This window comes from Salvelinus fontinalis, chromosome 28 (assembly GCF_029448725.1).
Source record: "Salvelinus fontinalis isolate EN_2023a chromosome 28, ASM2944872v1, whole genome shotgun sequence".
In the NCBI taxonomy this organism is placed as follows: domain Eukaryota; kingdom Metazoa; phylum Chordata; class Actinopteri; order Salmoniformes; family Salmonidae; genus Salvelinus; species Salvelinus fontinalis.
This window is the reverse complement of record NC_074692.1, coordinates 22,658,624-22,680,039: the sequence shown is the minus strand read 5'-3', so window position 1 is coordinate 22,680,039 and position 21,416 is coordinate 22,658,624. Positions and strand designations below refer to the sequence as shown.

The 21,416-nt window shown below is 40.7% G+C and overlaps 3 protein-coding genes across 3 annotated transcripts; 2 read left to right on the top strand and 1 right to left on the bottom strand.

Annotated features, from left to right (window-relative positions):
* The first annotated feature begins 1,034 nt into the window (after positions 1 to 1,034).
* On the top strand, positions 1,035 to 5,277 carry LOC129826416 (polyubiquitin-like). Its single transcript, XM_055887122.1, has 2 exons — positions 1,035 to 4,139; positions 4,587 to 5,277. The coding sequence occupies exon 2, from the start codon at positions 4,596 to 4,598 to the stop codon at positions 5,064 to 5,066; it is 471 nt and encodes a 156-aa protein (XP_055743097.1). The 5' UTR covers positions 1,035 to 4,139; positions 4,587 to 4,595; the 3' UTR covers positions 5,067 to 5,277.
* Positions 5,278 to 16,493: 11,216 nt separating this feature from the next.
* Positions 16,494 to 17,789, top strand: LOC129826417 (polyubiquitin-like). Its single transcript, XM_055887123.1, has 2 exons — positions 16,494 to 16,651; positions 17,099 to 17,789. Exon 2 carries the CDS (start codon positions 17,108 to 17,110, stop codon positions 17,576 to 17,578), a length of 471 nt encoding a protein of 156 aa, XP_055743098.1. The 5' UTR covers positions 16,494 to 16,651; positions 17,099 to 17,107; the 3' UTR covers positions 17,579 to 17,789.
* A 67-nt stretch (positions 17,790 to 17,856) lies between these two features.
* On the bottom strand, positions 17,857 to 21,030 carry LOC129826415 (peroxisomal membrane protein 2-like). Its single transcript, XM_055887121.1, has 5 exons — positions 20,824 to 21,030; positions 20,196 to 20,318; positions 19,922 to 20,084; positions 18,720 to 18,839; positions 17,857 to 18,632 (listed from the first exon to the last, which is right to left on the bottom strand). The coding sequence occupies exons 1-5, from the start codon at positions 20,931 to 20,933 to the stop codon at positions 18,564 to 18,566; spliced, it is 585 nt and encodes a 194-aa protein (XP_055743096.1). The 5' UTR covers positions 20,934 to 21,030; the 3' UTR covers positions 17,857 to 18,563.
* Between the last annotated feature and the right edge of the window lie 386 nt (positions 21,031 to 21,416).

Below are 21,416 nucleotides of genomic sequence, written 5' to 3'. Positions count from 1 at the left end.
GATGAAGAAATTAAGTGGGAGAGAGTAGGAAAGATAAATATTTAACTTGTGGTTTCTTATCTGTTCAAAAATCAAAGCACTTTTTTCAGAACCAGGCACTTTTGTTATTTTTGTGTGAAGATGCAGTCTTGTTTTGCTTGAAATGAGAACATTTGTGATAGGCCTACTTTTATTCATGATTAGGCTGCATATTTATTTTACCTCATGTTTAATGTGTCTGCATTGAAAATGTGCAATAAATATTGTTGAAATGTTATTGAAATGTAGTACTTTGTTTATTAGCTATACATATAGAAGAACTACATATGCCCCCAAATCATAGCGCACGTTAGACATTTTAATGGTTTGGACCTTTGGGGGGAGAAAATGTTAGTCGCTGGACCTCTTTAAATTCTAATTCTGCACCCCTGCCCTAGACCCATTCCAATTCACATACCGCCCCAACAGATCCACAGATGACGCAATCTCAATCGCCCTCCACACTGCCCTTTCCCACCTGGACAAAAGGAACACCTATGTGAGAATGCTGTTCATTGACCACAACTCATCGTTCAACACCATAGTGTCCAAGAAGCTCATCACTAAGTTAATGTTAGGATTTATGTTTATGCACTATAGCCCGCTACCATATTGTTTGAAGATGAATATTGTTTTGTTACACACACACACAAACAATACAGATGTGTAGGTGTGTAAAGACTGATCAACATAGAGGGACAGGCTATACAGGCTGTGGTCAATCTGGAGAGGGGAGGGGTGCATATCTCTAAGCCAACCAGGGAGGGTAGAGCACTGGACAATACCATATTAGGAACTGTTCGAGTGTAGAATCGACGGCGACACAAGACGGATCTAATCTACCCAACAACCAGATGCGGACAGAGGAGAGCACCATGGGACTTGGACAAGTCCGAGTGCCAGCATAGGCTGAGCAAAGTTTAAACCGCGCTCAGCCTCTACTATGATAGGCCAACGGACGAGTTGGAACTAAAGCTGTCATAGTATAAGAACTGCTATTTGAGTACATTCCACAGTTCCCTGTTTTACCCTGCGCGGTGATACAGCGAACCCGTATATACGAAAATTGCATTTACCATTTATCGCATGAGTTTAATTAAAATACTTAAAGTATATTCGGTGACTCTGAATCACATTTTGTCCTGATACCAGATTTGAACTGACGCAAATCTCTTTCACTAAGGAGCCTGGGACTAAACACCACCCTCTGCAACTGGATCCTGGACTTCTTGACGGGCATCACTGGGGCCAAGCTTCCTGCCACCCAGGACCTATATAATAGGCGGTGTCAGAGGAAAAAACAAAAAATTGTCTGGGACTCCAGTCACCCAAGCCATAGTCTGACTGACCAGAGCGCCAAGTCTAGGACCAAAAGGCTCCTTAACAGCTTCTACCCCCAAGCCATAAAACTGCTGAACAATTAATCAAATGGACACTGGACCATTTGTTTTGTACACTCGCTGTTTATTATCTATGCAGTCACTTCAACCCTACCTACATGTACAAATTACCTCGACTAACCTGTACCCCCGCACATTGACTCGGTACCGGGAACCCCTGAATATAGCCTCGTTATTGTTATTTTGTGTTACTTTTTATTATTTTTTACTTTCGTTTATTTGGTAAATATTTTCTTAACTCTTTTTGAACTGCACTGTTGGTTAAAGGCTTGTAAGTAAGCATTTCACGGTAAGGTCTACACTTGTTGTATTCGGCACATGTGACAAATAAAGATTGATTTGATAACCAGAAAGACCCCTGCAAGCTAACTAACGTTAGTTAATAACAACAGCTAATGATTCCATATATTCAAACTATTTCAATAGGCTAGCTAACGTTAGCTATACTGACCTCGTCGCGGATTTGGTAAGAATTGGGTAATTCTTCAGCAGAATCAAGTATTGATGCAGCAGTCCCATATAGAGGGCAGAGTCTCGAATCGGTAAACTTTGTACAGGCATTGTCACGGTAGATATGTTGCATTTAGACGATACGTTTTGTGTTTGAAGGACCACCACCGCACAGATGTGTCTGGCCCTATGACAGATATGTTTGGCCAAATGATGAATATAAACCCTGGATTGCTGATGCTATGTAGTGGCCAACGAGAGCATTTGAAGCCACCGGTCAGCCATATTGACACTTCCTAGAAGAAGCAGTCCTCCATAGGAATGGATGGAATTCTACAGTATTTTAATTAATGGTTTCAAGGACAAAAAAAATATGTATTTACGTTTTTTTTGTAGAGGGACATTAACATTAGAAAATCATACTTTAGGGAAATGTTTTTATATATATTTTCATCTTTCAGGGACTAAAAGACTAGTCGGGATCGAGGGAAAGATGAACGGAGCAAAGTACAGAGAGATACTTCATGAAAACCTGCTCCAGAGCGCTCAGGACCTCAGACTGGGGCGAAGGTTCACCTTCCAACAGGACAACGACACTAAGCACACAGCCAAGACAATGCAGGAGTGGCATCGGGACAAGTCTCTGAACGTCCTTGAGTGGCTCAGCCAGAGTCCAGACTCGAACCCGATCTAACATCTCTAGAGACCTGAAAATAGCTGTGCAGCGACGCTCCACATTCAACCTGACAGAGCTTGAATGGATTTGCAGAGAAGAATGGGAGAAATTCCCCAAATACAGGTGTGCCAGGCTTGAGGCGTGATACCCAAGAAGACTCAAGGCTGTAATCGCTGCCAAATATGCTTCAACAAAGTACCGAGTAAAGGGTCTGAATACTTGGTGAATGTGATTTGTTTTTATTTTTAATACATTTGCAAACATTTATAAAAACCTGTTTTTGCTTTGTCATGGGGTAGTGTGTGTACATTGATGAGGAAATTAAACCATTGAATACATTTTACAATAAGGGTGTAACGTATCAAAATGTGGAAAAAATCAAGGGGTCTGAATACTTTCTGAATGCACTGTACTTCTCAGTAGTCTCTGAACAGCTTTCAATACCACTTACCTCAGCTGACATGGCAGACATCAGTTCTGACTCATTAGAATTACATTAGTAAAATGCACAGAGGTCATTGACCCTTGGAGATGTCCACAGATGCAGAAATAAAATTGTCTTTACTGGAGAACATGCAAGTAACTGTACTTCCACTGGTTACAGTTTGTACTAGAGAAGATAAGGGTGAATAACTTTGGGTAGTCTGAGATGTGAAGTCCGAAAGCCATATGGTTCAACTGCTGACAATAACATGTGATGGTTCAACTGCTGACTTGTTATCATTTTGGGAAAGGTGAGGCAGGGTGTGTCTATTTGTATTGCTGTTAAAATTCCCTCTGCACTCACGTATGTCTGACGTATCACAAGATACCTGCAATTGTTAGTCATTAGCAGTATTAGCTGGGCCTGGGTTTTCCCAAGGATTGGGTTTCATCGACAATGACATTAGGTTTCCCTTTCTGGTGTCCGACATACAGTATCTGTGTGAATGATAGGGAATTGTCTAGAATTATAGGGAATGATCTAGAATGGTTTCTCCTTCTGGTGTCCAACATACAGTATCTGTGTGAATGATAGGGAATTGTCTAGAATTATAGGGAATGATCTAGAATGGTTTCTCCTTCTGGTGTCCAACATACAGTATCTGTGTGAATGATAGGGAATTGTCTAGAATTATAGGGAATGATGTAGAATGAGAGAATTGTATCGAATTATAGGGAATGAGCTTTATACATGTTTGTGTGATATGTATAAACAACAACGAAATATAAAAAAATGTACATCCTTGGAATGGGAGCAAGTCATTGGGCTACTTTATTTCATGGGGTTTAGGCTCTTACTCTGTTCTAAGTCTTAACTCAACAATAAATAAAAAAAACGATTTATTGCACACAACTCTCTATAAATTGCAGCAGACTACATCATTATTATCAGAGAATAGAAACCGAAAGTGGTGGGAGGCAGAGAGGAAAAACGAATCTGAATTTGAGGGGCGGGGCAGATCAGCTGTTATATACCAGGCTCAGCTGTACACGGTCACCATCTTCAATCGTAGAAGTTGTTTTTGTCAACATACCGATTTCTCAAAACTATTTGTTGAAACAGTTTGCAAGACTTCACAACAAGGACTTCTCAACAATATCTACTGAAAAAGGTATGATTTTTTTTCATCATTAGGCTATAATACTTTATATAACTCTGCTGTTAAAGCTAAATAGCTATCAAGCAATTCTCTAACACATTATTTTAGTTATTACAATGGGCTGAATCAATGGTAGCCTTGAATCCTGTAGGTTAATATAAAGGTTATAATATGTTGTATAAATTGTCATGAGCATGTATGATAATACCCCCTTATGTCTGTCAATCATCTCATAATTATTCTCACTAAATTCCAGCCATTTGAGTCAGCAGAAATGTTGATAGAGAGTGGACATTATATATTGAAAGCCTTATTATAAGACAAAGGATCATACATGCTTTTAACAAGTTACAAAGCATTATACCAGCAGGCTTTAAGTAAAGTGTTATTAGACTAAATCATTCAATTGAGCTATGGTATTGTAAGGCCAAATAAATAATACATGAAATCCTCTTTCAGATATCTATCATGGAACTCACTATAACACTTTTGAATGGGGACTCACATCCCCTGACGGTTCAGCCACACACCACTCTGGGGTCGCTCAAGAGTCTGATCAACCAACACTTTGGAGTGGCCATGGAAAGGCAGAGGCTGTCAGGTGTCAATGGGAACAACATCAGTCTCAGCGATGATTCAAAAACTTTGAGTGACTATGGCCTGCATTCAGGATCTAAAGTGATGGTGCTGATTACAGAACCCACTCATATCCAGGTGTTCCTGAAAAACGAAAAGGGCCAGACGCACACATATGAGGTGGTGTCAGGTGAGACTGTAACCCAGTTCAAAGCCAAGGTCCAAAACAAGGAGGGAGTCCCAGCCAACCAACAGAGGCTGATTCATGAGGGCAAGCAGCTTGATGATGGCAAGAAACTGGAAGACTATGGTGTCAGAAATCTAAGCACTATTCACCTGACGCTCCGTCTAAGGGGAGGCTGAAGACACCCAGTATCGACCTGAAACCACAGGTCACCTGAAGCCCTTAACTTATTATGCATTCCATGTCTATAGAGAAAAAGCTATCTTGTCCAAAAATGACCAGTGTTACTTTTGTAGTCAGTTGTAAACTTTTAAATTAAGCATGGCTGATATTGGCTTTTGTTGAAATAATGTAAATGAGATTGTAATAAAGTAATAACCAAGTATAAAACTCAGTCTACCATCATTGGCATGGCTCCAACTCAAAACAAAAGTTAAAGCAACATAAGGTAATGGACTGGTTTTTGCTTTCATTTATAAAATACAGTTAAATCAAATGCATCAGGATGTAAAATACTTTGTCAGTTTCAGTCCGATGTGCTGTTGCTCCCTTATTTGGCCTGATAGAGACAGAAAGAGTAACAACATTTACAGTTGAGTTGAGACTCAAACTAAACTGAAGGCAGTCCACATGAGGAAACTACAGGCCAGCCTTGTCAGCAATATACACAATGCTTCATGGTCTGATAAATCTTAATATTGCATATTGATATGGTGTTAAATGAATTGCATTCAAGGTTGAAATAGTTACTGATATTCATTTCCTACAGCACATTTGCTTCATCTTAAATTATAATATACATTTGTATCTTTCAAGAATAGGTAACATGTATTTACCATTGTTCAAACCAAAATACACCACGGCACAAAGATACTCAAGTATTTCAAGGTGAGCAGGGTGAGTGTAGTACTTTTGTAGTATGCGAGTGAAGGCCTTCACATCACCCCAGTCAATCTGCCTGGTTGTACCAGCTTGCTCCACTGACATTCACAGGCCTGTCCTTGTAACGTTCTGCAGAGGCACACCCACTTAAAGTTTTCTTCTTTAAGTGCATTGAAACAATGCAACTATGACAGCAACTGTTGTCAGGAAAGATGAGGGAGGTTCTTAGAGCAGAGGCTGATTGGCTGAAAACAGACAGAGCAAAGTAGAAAGGTCTTGGCAAAGGGACATGTTAACCTTGCCAAAGCATAGTTTGCAAATGATCAAGTAGCCCCATACCCTTATACCCTTACGATGTCTACCACAAATTAGTTGAAAATAGTTAATGCAGTCCTGTATTAAGAGCAATCAGTAGTAATTGTTGTCACTTGTTAGGTGTTACACAAGTTCGCTATAAGAGTGATCAGATGATGTGGATGCTACGCTACAGGCCTGTTTTGCTAGCACAGATTGGAATATGTTCCGGGATTCATCCAATGGCATTGAGGACTGTACCACCTCAGTCATCGGCTTCATCAATAAGTGCATTGACAACTTTGTCCCCAGAGTGACCGTACGTACATATCCCAACCGGTAGCCATGGATTACAGGCAACATTCGCACTGAGTTAAAGGCTAGAGCTGCCGCTTTCAAGGAGCAGGAGCCTAATCTGGACACTTATAAGAAATCCCGCTATGTCCTCAGACGAACCATCAAACAAGCAAAGCGTCAATACAGGATTAAGATTGAATCCTACTACACCGGCTTTGAAGCTTGTCGGATGTGGCAGGGCTTGAAAACTATTACGGACTACAAAGGGAAACCCAAGCATCAGCTGCCCAGTGACACGAGCCTACCAGACGAGCTAAATGTCTTTTATGCTCGCTTCGAGGCAGGCAACACTGACATATACACGAGAGCACCAGCTGTTCTGGACGACTGTGTGATAACGCTCTCAGTAGCTGATGTGAGCTAGACCTTTAAACAGGTCAAAATTCATAAAGCCGCGGGGCCAGACAGATTACCAGGACGTGTATTCAAAGCATGCGCGTACCAACTGGCAAGTATCTTCATTGACATTTTCAACCTCTCCCTAACCGAGTCTGTAATACCTACATGTTTCAAGCAGACCACCATAGACCCTGTGCCCAAGGAAGCAAAGGTAATCTGCCTAAATGATTACCGCCCCGTAGCACTCACGTCGGTAGCCATGAAGTGCTTTGAAAGGCTGGTCATGGCTCACGATCAACAGCATCCTCCCGAATACCCTAGACCAGAGGTGCACAATTGGGCGACCTCGGTCCGGACCGAGTGAAGGTTCTATCTGGACCTTGACACATTTCTCATAAATAATTGTTCAATTAAATACTGATGAAGCAACCTTTTTTTCAATGTACATATACTGCGCTGGCTCAGCACAGCTGGGAAGGTCCCAAACAGTGCCCCATACTACTGTGTTTTGTCCAATCACGTGTGCTATTTAAATCACTTCACGAAACTCTGCCAATCAAAGTGAATGTTTACAATGCATGTTAGGAGACTGATGTTGTCAGAGAGAGAGACAGCGAGAGAAGCAAAAGCGGAAGCTAGAGGAGAAATGATAGAATGACGTGCGCTAAAGTTAGGAAAGTTGATACAGAAAATCGAGCTTTCAAAGAGGAGTGGACAGACAAATATGCCTTTATCCTTCCCGCAGTGAGTGTCAAACCACTCTGCCTGATATGTTCAGAGACCGTGGCTCTAATAAAAAGTGCCAACGTGAAGTGCCACTACGAGACAAAGCACAGATCTTTTGAGCAAACATATCCACAGCAGTCTAAGGTGAGGGGACGCAAAATACACAAACTCAAAGCCCTGTATGATCGGTCCACCAGAGTCCTCTCCCATGCATTCACTGCCCAACAAGGTGCAAACGAATGTTCACTAAAAACTTGCTTGGATTTTGGGTCAACACCAAAAGCCATTTACTGACGGGGGAGTGGTGAGAAATTGCATGAATGCTGTTGCTAAAACTTTACTTGACGGTAAACAAAAAGTCGAGCTGTGTGAAAAGATCAAGCAAATCTAAATGTCACGTACAACATCAGCAAGAAAGAGTGAAATACTAACAGAGGATGTATTAACACAGCTTGATGAAGATATTCGGAGTGAACCATGCATAGCATTAGCTGTTGATGAATCTACTGATGTGAGTAATAATGCCCAGCTGCTGGTATATGTTAGATTTTACCACACAGAGAAGGAATCCTGTGAAGACCTGTTAGGTGTAACACCACCCGAGACACATACAAGAGGAAAGACATAGACATGGTCATATAGGAGATGCTGAGAAAGAGGGGGATAGATCTAAAACAAGCGATCTCCATCACCTCAGACGGGGCCCCTGCCATGACAGGAAGAGAGAGAGGAGCTGTGGCACGGCTGAAAGAGGACAACAATGATCTCACAGCTTACCACTGCATCATTCATCAGTCTGTCCTCTGCGCCAATCTGTCAGAAGAGTATGCTGAAGTGATGAATACAATGATGAAACTCATCAACTTCCTCAGGGCATCCTCATCTCATCAACATGACCTGCTGAAAGAATTCCTGAAAGAAGTTGAGGCAAATGACCTACTGCTGCACAACAACGTAAGATGGCTCAGTAAAGGTAGGGTGTTGCAACGCTTTTGGTCCATTCAAAGGGAAATAACAGCTTTCCTAGTACAGCTCAAGAGTCAGAAGGCAACACAGTTTTCACAGTTTTTTGCAAGACGAGAGCAAAATGCACACTGTTGCTTTTTGATAGACATCACACCTTAATGAGCTCAAAGTGAAACTACAGGGCAAGAACAATTCAGTTTGTGATTTGATGACATCTGTCCGCTCCTTCCAGAGGAAACTGGAAGTGTTCAAGGAAGATCTTCAAGGAGACTGTGCACACTTCCCAAAAGTGCAGGAACTGATTCAGTGTGAGAGAGATGTTTCTCCTTATGTTGACTTCATATGCTCTACAACATCCGCAGAGTACGACCCTGCCTCACACAGGAAGCGGCGCAGGTCCTAATCCAGGCACTTGTCATCTCCCGTCTGGATTACTGCAACTCGCTGTTGGCTGGGCTCCCTGCCTGTGCCATTAAACCCCTACAACTCATCCAGAACGCCGCAGCCCGTCTGGTGTTCAACCTTCCCAAGTTCTCTCAAGTCACCCCGCTCCTCCGCTCTCTCCACTGGCTTCCAGTTGAAGCTCGCATCCGCTACAAGACCATGGTGCTTGCCTACGGAGCTGTGAGGGGAACGGCACCTCAGTACCTCCAGGCTCTGATCAGGCCCTACACCCAAACAAGGGCACTGCGTTCATCCACCTCTGGCCTGCTCGCCTCCCTACCACTGAGGAAGTACAGTTCCCGCTCAGCCCAGTCAAAACTGTTCGCTGCTCTGGCCCCCCAATGGTGGAACAAACTCCCTCACGACGCCAGGACAGCGGAGTCAATCACCACCTTCCGGAGACACCTGAAACCCCACCTCTTTAAGGAATACCTAGGATAGGATAAAGTAATCCTTCTGACCCCCCCCCCCCTTAAAAGATTTAGATGCACTGTTTGTAAAGTGGCTGTTCCACTGGATGTCATAAGGTGAACGCACCAATTTGTAAGTCGCTCTGGATAAGAGCGTCTGCTAAATGACTTAAATGTAAATGTAATAGATACGCTGACTGGAAACGTCAGAAATCGCTTTGACAGCTTCAGCCTTGGACAGCAGCTCCTTCTAATTGAGAATCCATTCCTCATCACAGATGTCAGGGGATTGTCAAAGGAGGTGACACAGACCTTCAAGTGGGCACATGCTGGATCTCTACAGATTGAACTGATTGATCCGCAAGCAAATGTTGTACTAAGAGCACTTTCAACTAACTGATCATGACACTTTCTGGCTGCAGGCTGTGTCTGAGACTGTTTTCCCTGGTTTAACCAAAGTAGCACTACACACCTTGACCATGTTTGGCTCCACATACAGTTGTGAGTCTTCTTTCTACACTACAAACATCATTCAAAATAAGTACCGTTCTAGACTCACCAATGAGAACCTACAGTTGAAGTCGGAAGTTAACATACACTTAGGTTTTTCAACCACTCCACACATTTCTTGTTAACAAACTATAGTTTTGGCAAGTCAGTTAGGACATCTACTTTGTGCATGACACAAGTAATTTTATCAACAATTGTTTACAGACAGATTATTTCACTTATAATTCACTGTATCACAATTCCAGTGGGTCAGAAGTTTACATACACTAAGTTGACTGTGCCTTTAAACAGCTTGGAAAATTCAAGAAAGTGATGTCATGGCTTTAGAAGCTTCTGATAGGCTAATTGACATCATTTGAGTCAATTGGAGGTGTACCTGTGGATGTATTTCAAGGCCTACCTTCAAACTCAGTGCCTTTTTGCTTGAAATCATGGGAAAATCATAAGAAATCAACAAAAACCTAATAACAAAAGTCTGGTTCATCCTTGGGAGCAATTTCCAAACGCCTGAAGGTACCACGTTCATCTGTACAAACAATAGTACACAAGTATAAACACCATGGGAACACGCAGCCGTCATACCGCTCAGGAAGGAGACGCGTTCTGTCTCCTAGAGATGAACGTACTTTGGTGCGAAAAGTGCAAATCTATCCCAGAACAACAGCAAAGGACCTTGTGAAGATGCTGGAGGAAACAGGTACAGAAGTATCGATATCCACAGTAAAGCGAGTCCTTCATCGACATAACCTGAAAGGCTGCTCAGCAAGGAAGAAGCCACTGCTCCACAACCGCCATAAAAAAGCCAGACTACAGTTTGCAACTGCACATGGGGACAAAGATCGTACTTTTTGGAGAAATGTCCTCTGTTCTGATGAAACAAAAATAGAGCTGTTTGGCCATAATGACCATCATTATGTTTGGAGGAAAAAGGGGGAGGCTTGCAAGCCGAAGAACATCATCCCAACCGTGAAGCACGGGGGTGGCAGCATCATGTTGTGGGGGTGCTTTGCTGCAGGAGGGACTGGTGCACTTCACAAAATAGATGGCATCATGAGGATGGAAAATTATGTGGATATATTGAAGCAACATCTCAAGACACCAGTCAGGAAGTTAAAGCTTATTCGCAAATGGGTCTTCCAAATGGACAATGACCCCAAGAATACTTCCAAAGTTGTGGCAAAATGGCTTAAGGACAACAAAGTCAAGGTATTGGAGTGGCCATCACAAAGCCCTGACCTCAAAATTTGTGGGCAGAACTGAAAAAGTGTGTGCGAGTGTGACAGGTTAAAGGAAATACTAATAGCCTGTTATACATTAAACAGTATTAGTAAATTCATAGTATGTGAGGATCTTAAAACATCTAAGGTTAAGAAGATCATGCATTCAGTATTAGTTGATAGATTGATAACATTTATATAATTGTGTTAAAATCCGTCAAGCATACAAAGGGTACGAATTGTGAGGGGAATGTGTAAACGTTATGTTGATTACTTTATGTTGTCGTGGGTAAAAGTGTTAATCTGTGATCTACTAAATGCTCTTAATCTATGAGCCTGAGATCGATTGCTCTGGTCTCCACTCAAGTTCACGGAGAATTCGCGGTCTTTTTCTCATTGCACTGAAAGTTCTCAATGAGTAAACATTCCGTATCACAATTGTGATTCTTCCCCCCCCCCTTTTCAGGTACGTTATTGATGATTAAAAAGAGTAATTTAAATGTAATAACTTGCTAACATGTCAAGAGTGTTTAAGGTTTGTTTTAGTAACATATTGAGGAAGTTAGTTAAGTTTGCAGAGAGTAATATGAACCGTGCTCGGTTGCAGCTAGCTTCGTATTGCTAGGTACTGCTACGTAGCTGCCATTTTATGTCGATTGTGAATGAACAGGTGCTTTGTTAATAAGAGATTTTGCGGCGTTATTTGTGTAATGGTTTTTCAAACACTTTATTGCCTGTTGATAAATTGAGTTATGGTTTACTGAGTTAAAGCTTATATTATTATATTATATATTGAAAATAGTATTTGTTTCAGTGATGTACAGTGTATACGTTGTGACTTGAATAAGCCTGGTACCCTACAAAACTCTATTTCCTGTAGATCTGTTATTCTGTAAAATGTGTTACTTATGTAAAATGATTTGCACTGAAAGTTCTCAATGAGTAAACATTCCGTATCACAATTGTGATTCTTTCCCCCCCTTTTTCAGGGGTGTAACACGAGCAAGGAGGCCTACAAACTTAACACAGTTACACCAGCTCTGTCAGGAGAAATGGGCCAAAATTCACCCAACGTATTGTGGGAAGCTTGTGGAAGGCTACCCAAAACGTTTGGCCCAAGTTAAACAATTTAAAGGCAATGCTACCAAATACTAATTGAGTGTATGTAAACTTCTGACCCACTGGGAATGTGATGAAAGAAATAAAAGCTGAAATAAATCATTCTCTCTACTACTATTCTGACATTTTACATTCTTAAAATAAAGTGGTGATCCTAACTGACCTAAGACAGGGAATTGTTACTAGGATTAAATGTCAGTAATTGTGGAAAATGGAGTTTAAATGTATTTGGCTAAGGTGCATGTAAACTTCCGACTTCAACTTTACATATGTGCATGAGAATGGCACTGACTCCATTCCAGCCAAAGTTCAAATTACTGGCAGGCCAAGCAAAAGCCAATTTCTCTAACTAAAGAAAGGAGATGAAGAAATTAAGTGGGAGAGAGTAGGAAAGATAAATATTTAACTTGTGGTTTCTTATCTGTTCAAAAATCAAAGCACTTTTTTCAGAACCAGGCACTTTTGTTATTTTTGTGTGAAGATGCAGTCTTGTTTTGCTTGAAATGAGAACATTTGTGATAGGCCTACTTTTATTCATGATTAGGCTGCATATTTATTTTACCTCATGTTTAATGTGTCTGCATTGAAAATGTGCAATAAATATTGTTGAAATGTTATTGAAATGTAGTACTTTGTTTATTAGCTATACATATAGAAGAACTACATATGCCCCCAAATCATAGCGCACGTTAGACATTTTAATGGTTTGGACCTTTGGGGGGAGAAAATGTTAGTCGCTGGACCTCTTTAAATTCTAATTCTGCACCCCTGCCCTAGACCCATTCCAATTCACATACCGCCCCAACAGATCCACAGATGACGCAATCTCAATCGCCCTCCACACTGCCCTTTCCCACCTGGACAAAAGGAACACCTATGTGAGAATGCTGTTCATTGACCACAACTCATCGTTCAACACCATAGTGTCCAAGAAGCTCATCACTAAGTTAATGTTAGGATTTATGTTTATGCACTATAGCCCGCTACCATATTGTTTGAAGATGAATATTGTTTTGTTACACACACACACAAACAATACAGATGTGTAGGTGTGTAAAGACTGATCAACATAGAGGGACAGGCTATACAGGCTGTGGTCAATCTGGAGAGGGGAGGGGTGCATATCTCTAAGCCAACCAGGGAGGGTAGAGCACTGGACAATACCATATTAGGAACTGTTCGAGTGTAGAATCGACGGCGACACAAGACGGATCTAATCTACCCAACAACCAGATGCGGACAGAGGAGAGCACCATGGGACTTGGACAAGTCCGAGTGCCAGCATAGGCTGAGCAAAGTTTAAACCGCGCTCAGCCTCTACTATGATAGGCCAACGGACGAGTTGGAACTAAAGCTGTCATAGTATAAGAACTGCTATTTGAGTACATTCCACAGTTCCCTGTTTTACCCTGCGCGGTGATACAGCGAACCCGTATATACGAAAATTGCATTTACCATTTATCGCATGAGTTTAATTAAAATACTTAAAGTATATTCGGTGACTCTGAATCACATTTTGTCCTGATACCAGATTTGAACTGACGCAAATCTCTTTCACTAAGGAGCCTGGGACTAAACACCACCCTCTGCAACTGGATCCTGGACTTCTTGACGGGCATCACTGGGGCCAAGCTTCCTGCCACCCAGGACCTATATAATAGGCGGTGTCAGAGGAAAAAACAAAAAATTGTCTGGGACTCCAGTCACCCAAGCCATAGTCTGACTGACCAGAGCGCCAAGTCTAGGACCAAAAGGCTCCTTAACAGCTTCTACCCCCAAGCCATAAAACTGCTGAACAATTAATCAAATGGACACCGGACCATTTGTTTTGTACACTCGCTGTTTATTATCTATGCAGTCACTTCAACCCTACCTACATGTACAAATTACCTCGACTAACCTGTACCCCCGCACATTGACTCGGTACCGGGAACCCCTGAATATAGCCTCGTTATTGTTATTTTGTGTTACTTTTTATTATTTTTTACTTTCGTTTATTTGGTAAATATTTTCTTAACTCTTTTTGAACTGCACTGTTGGTTAAAGGCTTGTAAGTAAGCATTTCACGGTAAGGTCTACACTTGTTGTATTCGGCACATGTGACAAATAAAGATTGATTTGATAACCAGAAAGACCCCTGCAAGCTAACTAACGTTAGTTAATAACAACAGCTAATGATTCCATATATTCAAACTATTTCAATAGGCTAGCTAACGTTAGCTATACTGACCTCGTCGCGGATTTGGTAAGAATTGGGTAATTCTTCAGCAGAATCAAGTATTGATGCAGCAGTCCCATATAGAGGGCAGAGTCTCGAATCGGTAAACTTTGTACAGGCATTGTCACGGTAGATATGTTGCATTTAGACGATACGTTTTGTGTTTGAAGGACCACCACCGCACAGATGTGTCTGGCCCTATGACAGATATGTTTGGCCAAATGATGAATATAAACCCTGGATTGCTGATGCTATGTAGTGGCCAACGAGAGCATTTGAAGCCACCGGTCAGCCATATTGACACTTCCTAGAAGAAGCAGTCCTCCATAGGAATGGATGGAATTCTACAGTATTTTAATTAATGGTTTCAAGGACAAAAAAATATGTATTTACGTTTTTTTTGTAGAGGGACATTAACATTAGAAAATCATACTTTAGGGAAATGTTTTTATATATATTTTCATCTTTCAGGGACTAAAAGACTAGTCGGGATCGAGGGAAAGATGAACGGAGCAAAGTACAGAGAGATACTTCATGAAAACCTGCTCCAGAGCGCTCAGGACCTCAGACTGGGGCGAAGGTTCACCTTCCAACAGGACAACGACACTAAGCACACAGCCAAGACAATGCAGGAGTGGCATCGGGACAAGTCTCTGAACGTCCTTGAGTGGCTCAGCCAGAGTCCAGACTCGAACCCGATCTAACATCTCTAGAGACCTGAAAATAGCTGTGCAGCGACGCTCCACATTCAACCTGACAGAGCTTGAATGGATTTGCAGAGAAGAATGGGAGAAATTCCCCAAATACAGGTGTGCCAGGCTTGAGGCGTGATACCTAAGAAGACTCAAGGCTGTAATCGCTGCCAAATATGCTTCAACAAAGTACCGAGTAAAGGGTCTGAATACTTGGTGAATGTGATTTGTTTTTATTTTTAATACATTTGCAAACATTTATAAAAACCTGTTTTTGCTTTGTCATGGGGTAGTGTGTGTACATTGATGAGGAAATTAAACCATTGAATACATTTTACAATAAGGGTGTAACGTATCAAAATGTGGAAAAAATCAAGGGGTCTGAATACTTTCTGAATGCACTGTACTTCTCAGTAGTCTCTGAACAGCTTTCAATACCACTTACCTCAGCTGACATGGCAGACATCAGTTCTGACTCATTAGAATTACATTAGTAAAATGCACAGAGGTCATTGACCCTTGGAGATGTCCACAGATGCAGAAATAAAATTGTCTTTACTGGAGAACATGCAAGTAACTGTACTTCCACTGGTTACAGTTTGTACTAGAGAAGATAAGGGTGAATAACTTTGGGTAGTCTGAGATGTGAAGTCCGAAAGCCATATGGTTCAACTGCTGACAATAACATGTGATGGTTCAACTGCTGACTTGTTATCATTTTGGGAAAGGTGAGGCAGGGTGTGTCTATTTGTATTGCTGTTAAAATTCCCTCTGCACTCACGTATGTCTGACGTATCACAAGATACCTGCAATTGTTAGTCATTAGCAGTATTAGCTGGGCCTGGGTTTTCCCAAGGATTGGGTTTCATCGACAATGACATTAGGTTTCCCTTTCTGGTGTCCGACATACAGTATCTGTGTGAATGATAGGGAATTGTCTAGAATTATAGGGAATGATCTAGAATGGTTTCTCCTTCTGGTGTCCAACATACAGTATCTGTGTGAATGATAGGGAATTGTCTAGAATTATAGGGAATGATCTAGAATGGTTTCTCCTTCTGGTGTCCAACATACAGTATCTGTGTGAATGATAGGGAATTGTCTAGAATTATAGGGAATGATGTAGAATGAGAGAATTGTATCGAATTATAGGGAATGAGCTTTATACATGTTTGTGTGATATGTATAAACAACAACGAAATATAAAAAAATGTACATCCTTGGAATGGGAGCAAGTCATTGGGCTACTTTATTTCATGGGGTTTAGGCTCTTACTCTGTTCTAAGTCTTAACTCAACAATAAATAAAAAAAAACGATTTATTGCACACAACTCTCTATAAATTGCAGCAGACTACATCATTATTATCAGAGAATAGAAACCGAAAGTGGTGGGAGGCAGAGAGGAAAAACGAATCTGAATTTGAGGGGCGGAGCAGATCAGCTGTTATATACCAGGCTCAGCTGTACACGGTTACCATCTTCAATCGTAGAAGTTGTTTTTGTCAACATACCGATTTCTCAAAACTATTTGTTGAAACAGTTTGCAAGACTTCACAACAAGGACTTCTCAACAATATCTACTGAAAAAGGTAAGATTTTTTTTCATCATTAGGCTATAATACTTTATATAACTCTGCTGTTAAAGCTAAATAGCTATCAAGCAATTCTCTAACACATTATTTTAGTTATTACAATGGGCTGAATCAATGGTAGCCTTGAATCCTGTAGGTTAATATAAAGGTTATAATATGTTGTATAAATTGTCATGAGCATGTATGATAATACCCCCTTATGTCTGTCAATCATCTCATAATTATTCTCACTAAATTCCAGCCATTTGAGTCAGCAGAAATGTTGATAGAGAGTGGACATTATATATTGAAAGCCTTATTATAAGACAAAGGATCATACATGCTTTTAACAAGTTACAAAGCATTATACCAGCAGGCTTTAAGTAAAGTGTTATTAGACTAAATCATTCAATTGAGCTATGGTATTGTAAGGCCAAATAAATAATACATGAAATCCTCTTTCAGATATCTATCATGGAACTCACTATAACACTTTTGAATGGGGACTCACATCCCCTGACGGTTCAGCCACACACCACTCTGGGGTCGCTCAAGAGTCTGATCAACCAACACTTTGGAGTGGCCATGGAAAGGCAGAGGCTGTCAGGTGTCAATGGGAACAACATCAGTCTCAGCGATGATTCAAAAACTTTGAGTGACTATGGCCTGCATTCAGGATCTAAAGTGATGGTGCTGATTACAGAACCCACTCATATCCAGGTGTTCCTGAAAAATGAAAAGGGCCAGACGCACACATATGAGGTGGTGTCAGGTGAGACTGTAACCCAGTTCAAAGCCAAGGTCCAAAACAAGGAGGGAGTCCCAGCCAACCAACAGAGGCTGATTCATGAGGGCAAGCAGCTCGATGATGGCAAGAAACTGGAAGACTATGGTGTCAGAAATCTAAGCACTATTCACCTGACGCTCCGTCTAAGGGGAGGCTGAAGACACCCAGTATCGACCTGAAACCACAGGTCACCTGAAGCCCTTAACTTATTATGCATTCCATGTCTATAGAGAAAAAGCTATCTTGTCCAAAAATGACCAGTGTTACTTTTGTAGTCAGTTGTAAACTTTTAAATTAAGCATGGCTGATATTGGCTTTTGTTGAAATAATGTAAATGAGATTGTAATAAAGTAATAACCAAGTATAAAACTCAGTCTACCATCATTGGCATGGCTCCAACTCAAAACAAAAGTTAAAGCAACATAAGGTAATGGACTGGTTTTTGCTTTCATTTATAAAATACAGTTAAATCAAATGCATCAGGATGTAAAATACTTTGTCAGTTTCAGTCCGATGTGCTGTTGCTCCCTTATTTGGCCTGATAGAGACAGAAAGAGTAACAACATTTACAGTTGAGTTGAGACTCAAACTAAACTGAAGGCAGTCCACATGAGGAAACTACAGGCCAGCCTTGTCAGCAATATACACAATGCTTCATGGTCTGATAAATCTTAACATTGCATATTCATATGGTGTTAAATGAATTGCATTCAAGGTTGAAATAGTTACTGATAATCATTTCCTACAGCACATTTGCGTCATCTTAAATTATAATATACATTTGTATCTTTCAAGAATAGGTAACATGTATTTACCATTGTTCAAACCAAAATACACCACGGCACAAAGATACTCAAGTATTTCAATTAATTTAAGATTGGAAATTTCAGTAGTACGAATTAACATTGAACATTTTAGTTATCGGTTATTCTGCAGGTGAGCAACACATTAGATGTGTTATGATTTCCTTAGTGTAGTACTTTTGTAGTATGCGAGTGAAGGCCTTCACATCACCCCCAGTCAATCTGCCTGGTTGTACCAGCTTGCTGCACTGGCATTCACAGGCCTGTCCTTGTAACGTTCTGCAGAGGCACACCCTGTGCCCTCTACATTCAGTAATCAGGGAGAAGATCTTGGGAGTCTTCACTTCCTCACAGACGCAAGGTAAGCATACCAAAATAAGGCCACCATGTTGGCAAACAGCACTCGAAACTGAAAACACAACAACACAGATTGGTAACAGAGCACCACTACATTCCAGATGAATGCATAAAAGAAAAGCCAGTGAGAACTGCTCACCTCTACAGACACATAGTTGATGTTGATGAACTGGAAGGGGGTCCACACTTTCCAGTTCATCTTCAAGGCAGGCCAATAACTACTATTCACTTTGCTCTGGAAGTCTTCCCATCTCTTACCCTAAAATAGCATTAGAATGGATGAAAATGAATGTACAGGCTTGGCAATAGTATGGATTAGAATGTAATTAATGAACCACTAATGGAAATTAACTGTCTGAGTAGTACTGCATAATTTCACTAGGGCCAACCTAAACTGACAGACTAGGAGGCAGTCCCTGCATAAGGTTTGAACTACACAGAGTAATATTTTTTTTATACGAGACAGTGCTATCTGATCCAAGCAGGGACAGTTGGTCAGTAAAGATGGACTAAAGGAACCTAATGTTACTGCTTATAGTCCAAGGACCTTACATGTTCTGTTTAGAGGCTTACTGGCTCTGGCAGCCAAAACAGCCAAATACTCCAAATGTGAACCGATTCTCTATTGCGGTACGGTTCTAAACTTAAAGCCCTCTACTTTCATATCACATCAAAATAATGTCACATATGCAAAACATATACTACCGGTCAAAAGTTTTAGAACACCTACTCATTCAAGTGATTTTCCTTTTCTTTTTAAAAAACGATTTTCTACATTTTAGAATAATAGTGAAGACATCAAAACTATGAAATAACACATATGGAATCATGTAGTAACCAAAAAAAGTGTGAAACAAATCAAAATATATTTGAGATTTGAGATTTTTCAAAATAGCCACCCTTTTCCTTGAGCACACTCTCGGCATTTACTTACTGTACACTGTTTTAACCCGTTTTAACAAAGTTGCAGCCAACACTATTTTTCAGTGACATCACGTTTGTGGCATCCATCTTCCGTTTACACATAGGTGTTAGGTGACGCATATAATTTGCACAGGTAGTCGACTGTCTTGTGTCTATTTTCTATAAACAACGCTGTAACATGGAAATATGTCTCCGTGGGAACTCTATAAATTTGTGTAGTAATATAAACTTTTGTTTTTTGAAAATGATTTCTTGCTGATATGAAAGATAGTTTTGGAAAATATAAGAAACAGAAGAAATGTATGTTCCCCCGGCCAGAAGACACTATCGTCAATAGGCTCTAAAGTCAGTAGCGTCTATGAATGGGCTAGTCAGGTGTATGGTGCAGGAGACTCCATAGTGGAGAAGCTGACTTACCTCCAGGATGTTCATAACAAAGAAGAAAAGCAGCAGGAACGCAGGGGCGAAGATAAGGCGATCCAAGAGCAAGCGTTTCACCATGCAGTATGGAACAGTGGTAGGCATCAACACCTCCATAAGTTGGTAAAAGTAATGGCTTACAGGCCCAGTAATGAGCGACCTGAAACAAAAACGGGAAATTTCAATAGCTGTGTTCATTGTACAGTACATTGCAATTAAAAAAATAATAATCATTCAAGTGATTTGGACCTGATTTTAATCACATGCCTACCCATAAATGGCAAAGCGGGTAGGTCCTGAAATGTCAATCTCCTTCACTGGGGTCCCTTCTTTGGCCTTTCGTTTTGCTTCCAATGCTTGAGATAGAAGATTTCCCATTGCTGAGAGAATGCCACTGAAAAAGATGTAGACCATTTATTTGTAGTCATGCCATGGTAGTGATTAAAGTTTGAAGAAAGTTTTCTTCTTTAAGTGCATTGAAACAATGCAACTATGACAGCAACTGTTGTCAGGAAAGATGAGGGAGGTTCTCAGAGCAGAGGCTGATTGGCTGAAAACAGACAGAGCAAAGTAGAAAGGTCTTGTCAAAGTGACATGTTTACCATGCCAAAGCATAGTTTGCAAATTATCAAGTAGCTCCATAGCCTTATACCCTTACGATGTCTACCACAAATTAGTTAATGCAATTTTTTTTTACCGTTATTTAACTAGGCAAGTCAGTTAAGAACAATTTCTGTATGAGTGATCAGTAGTAATTGTTGTCAATTGTTAGGTGTTACACTAGTTAGCTATAAGATAACGAGAAAGACCCCTGCAAGCTAACTAGTTAATAACAATAGCTAATTATCCCATTATATTCAAACTGTTTCAACAGGCTAGCTAACGTTAGCTATACTGACCTCGTCACGGATTTGGTAAGAATTGGGTAATTCTTCAGCAGAATCAAGTATTGATGCAGCAGTCGCACATGGAAGGCAGAGTCTCGAATCGGTAAACTTTGTACAGGCATTGTCACGGTAGAAATGTTGCATTTAGACGATACGTTTTGTGTTTGAAGGACCACCACCGCACAGATGTGTCTGGCCCTATGACAGATATGTTTGGACAAATGATGTATATAAACCCTGGATTGTGTAGCTATGTACTGGCCAACGAGAGCATTTGAAGCCCCGGTCGGCCATATTGGCACTACCTTGAATAAGAAGCAGTCCTCCATAGGAGTGGATGGAATTCTACAGTATTTTAATTCAATGTTTCAAGGACACAATTACATGTATTTACGGGACAGTAACATTACAAAATCCTACTTTAGGGAAATGTTTTTATATATATATTTTTATTTTAAACTCACATAATATAATGTAAAAGTCTACATTAAGTTGTCAAGAATATAATAAACGTGGAACAAACAAATGCAGGCATAAAAATAAAAGATTCTATAGCTTCCAAAATATTTTTTACATCGTGGGGGAGTGCGAAGATGGAGGGGTGG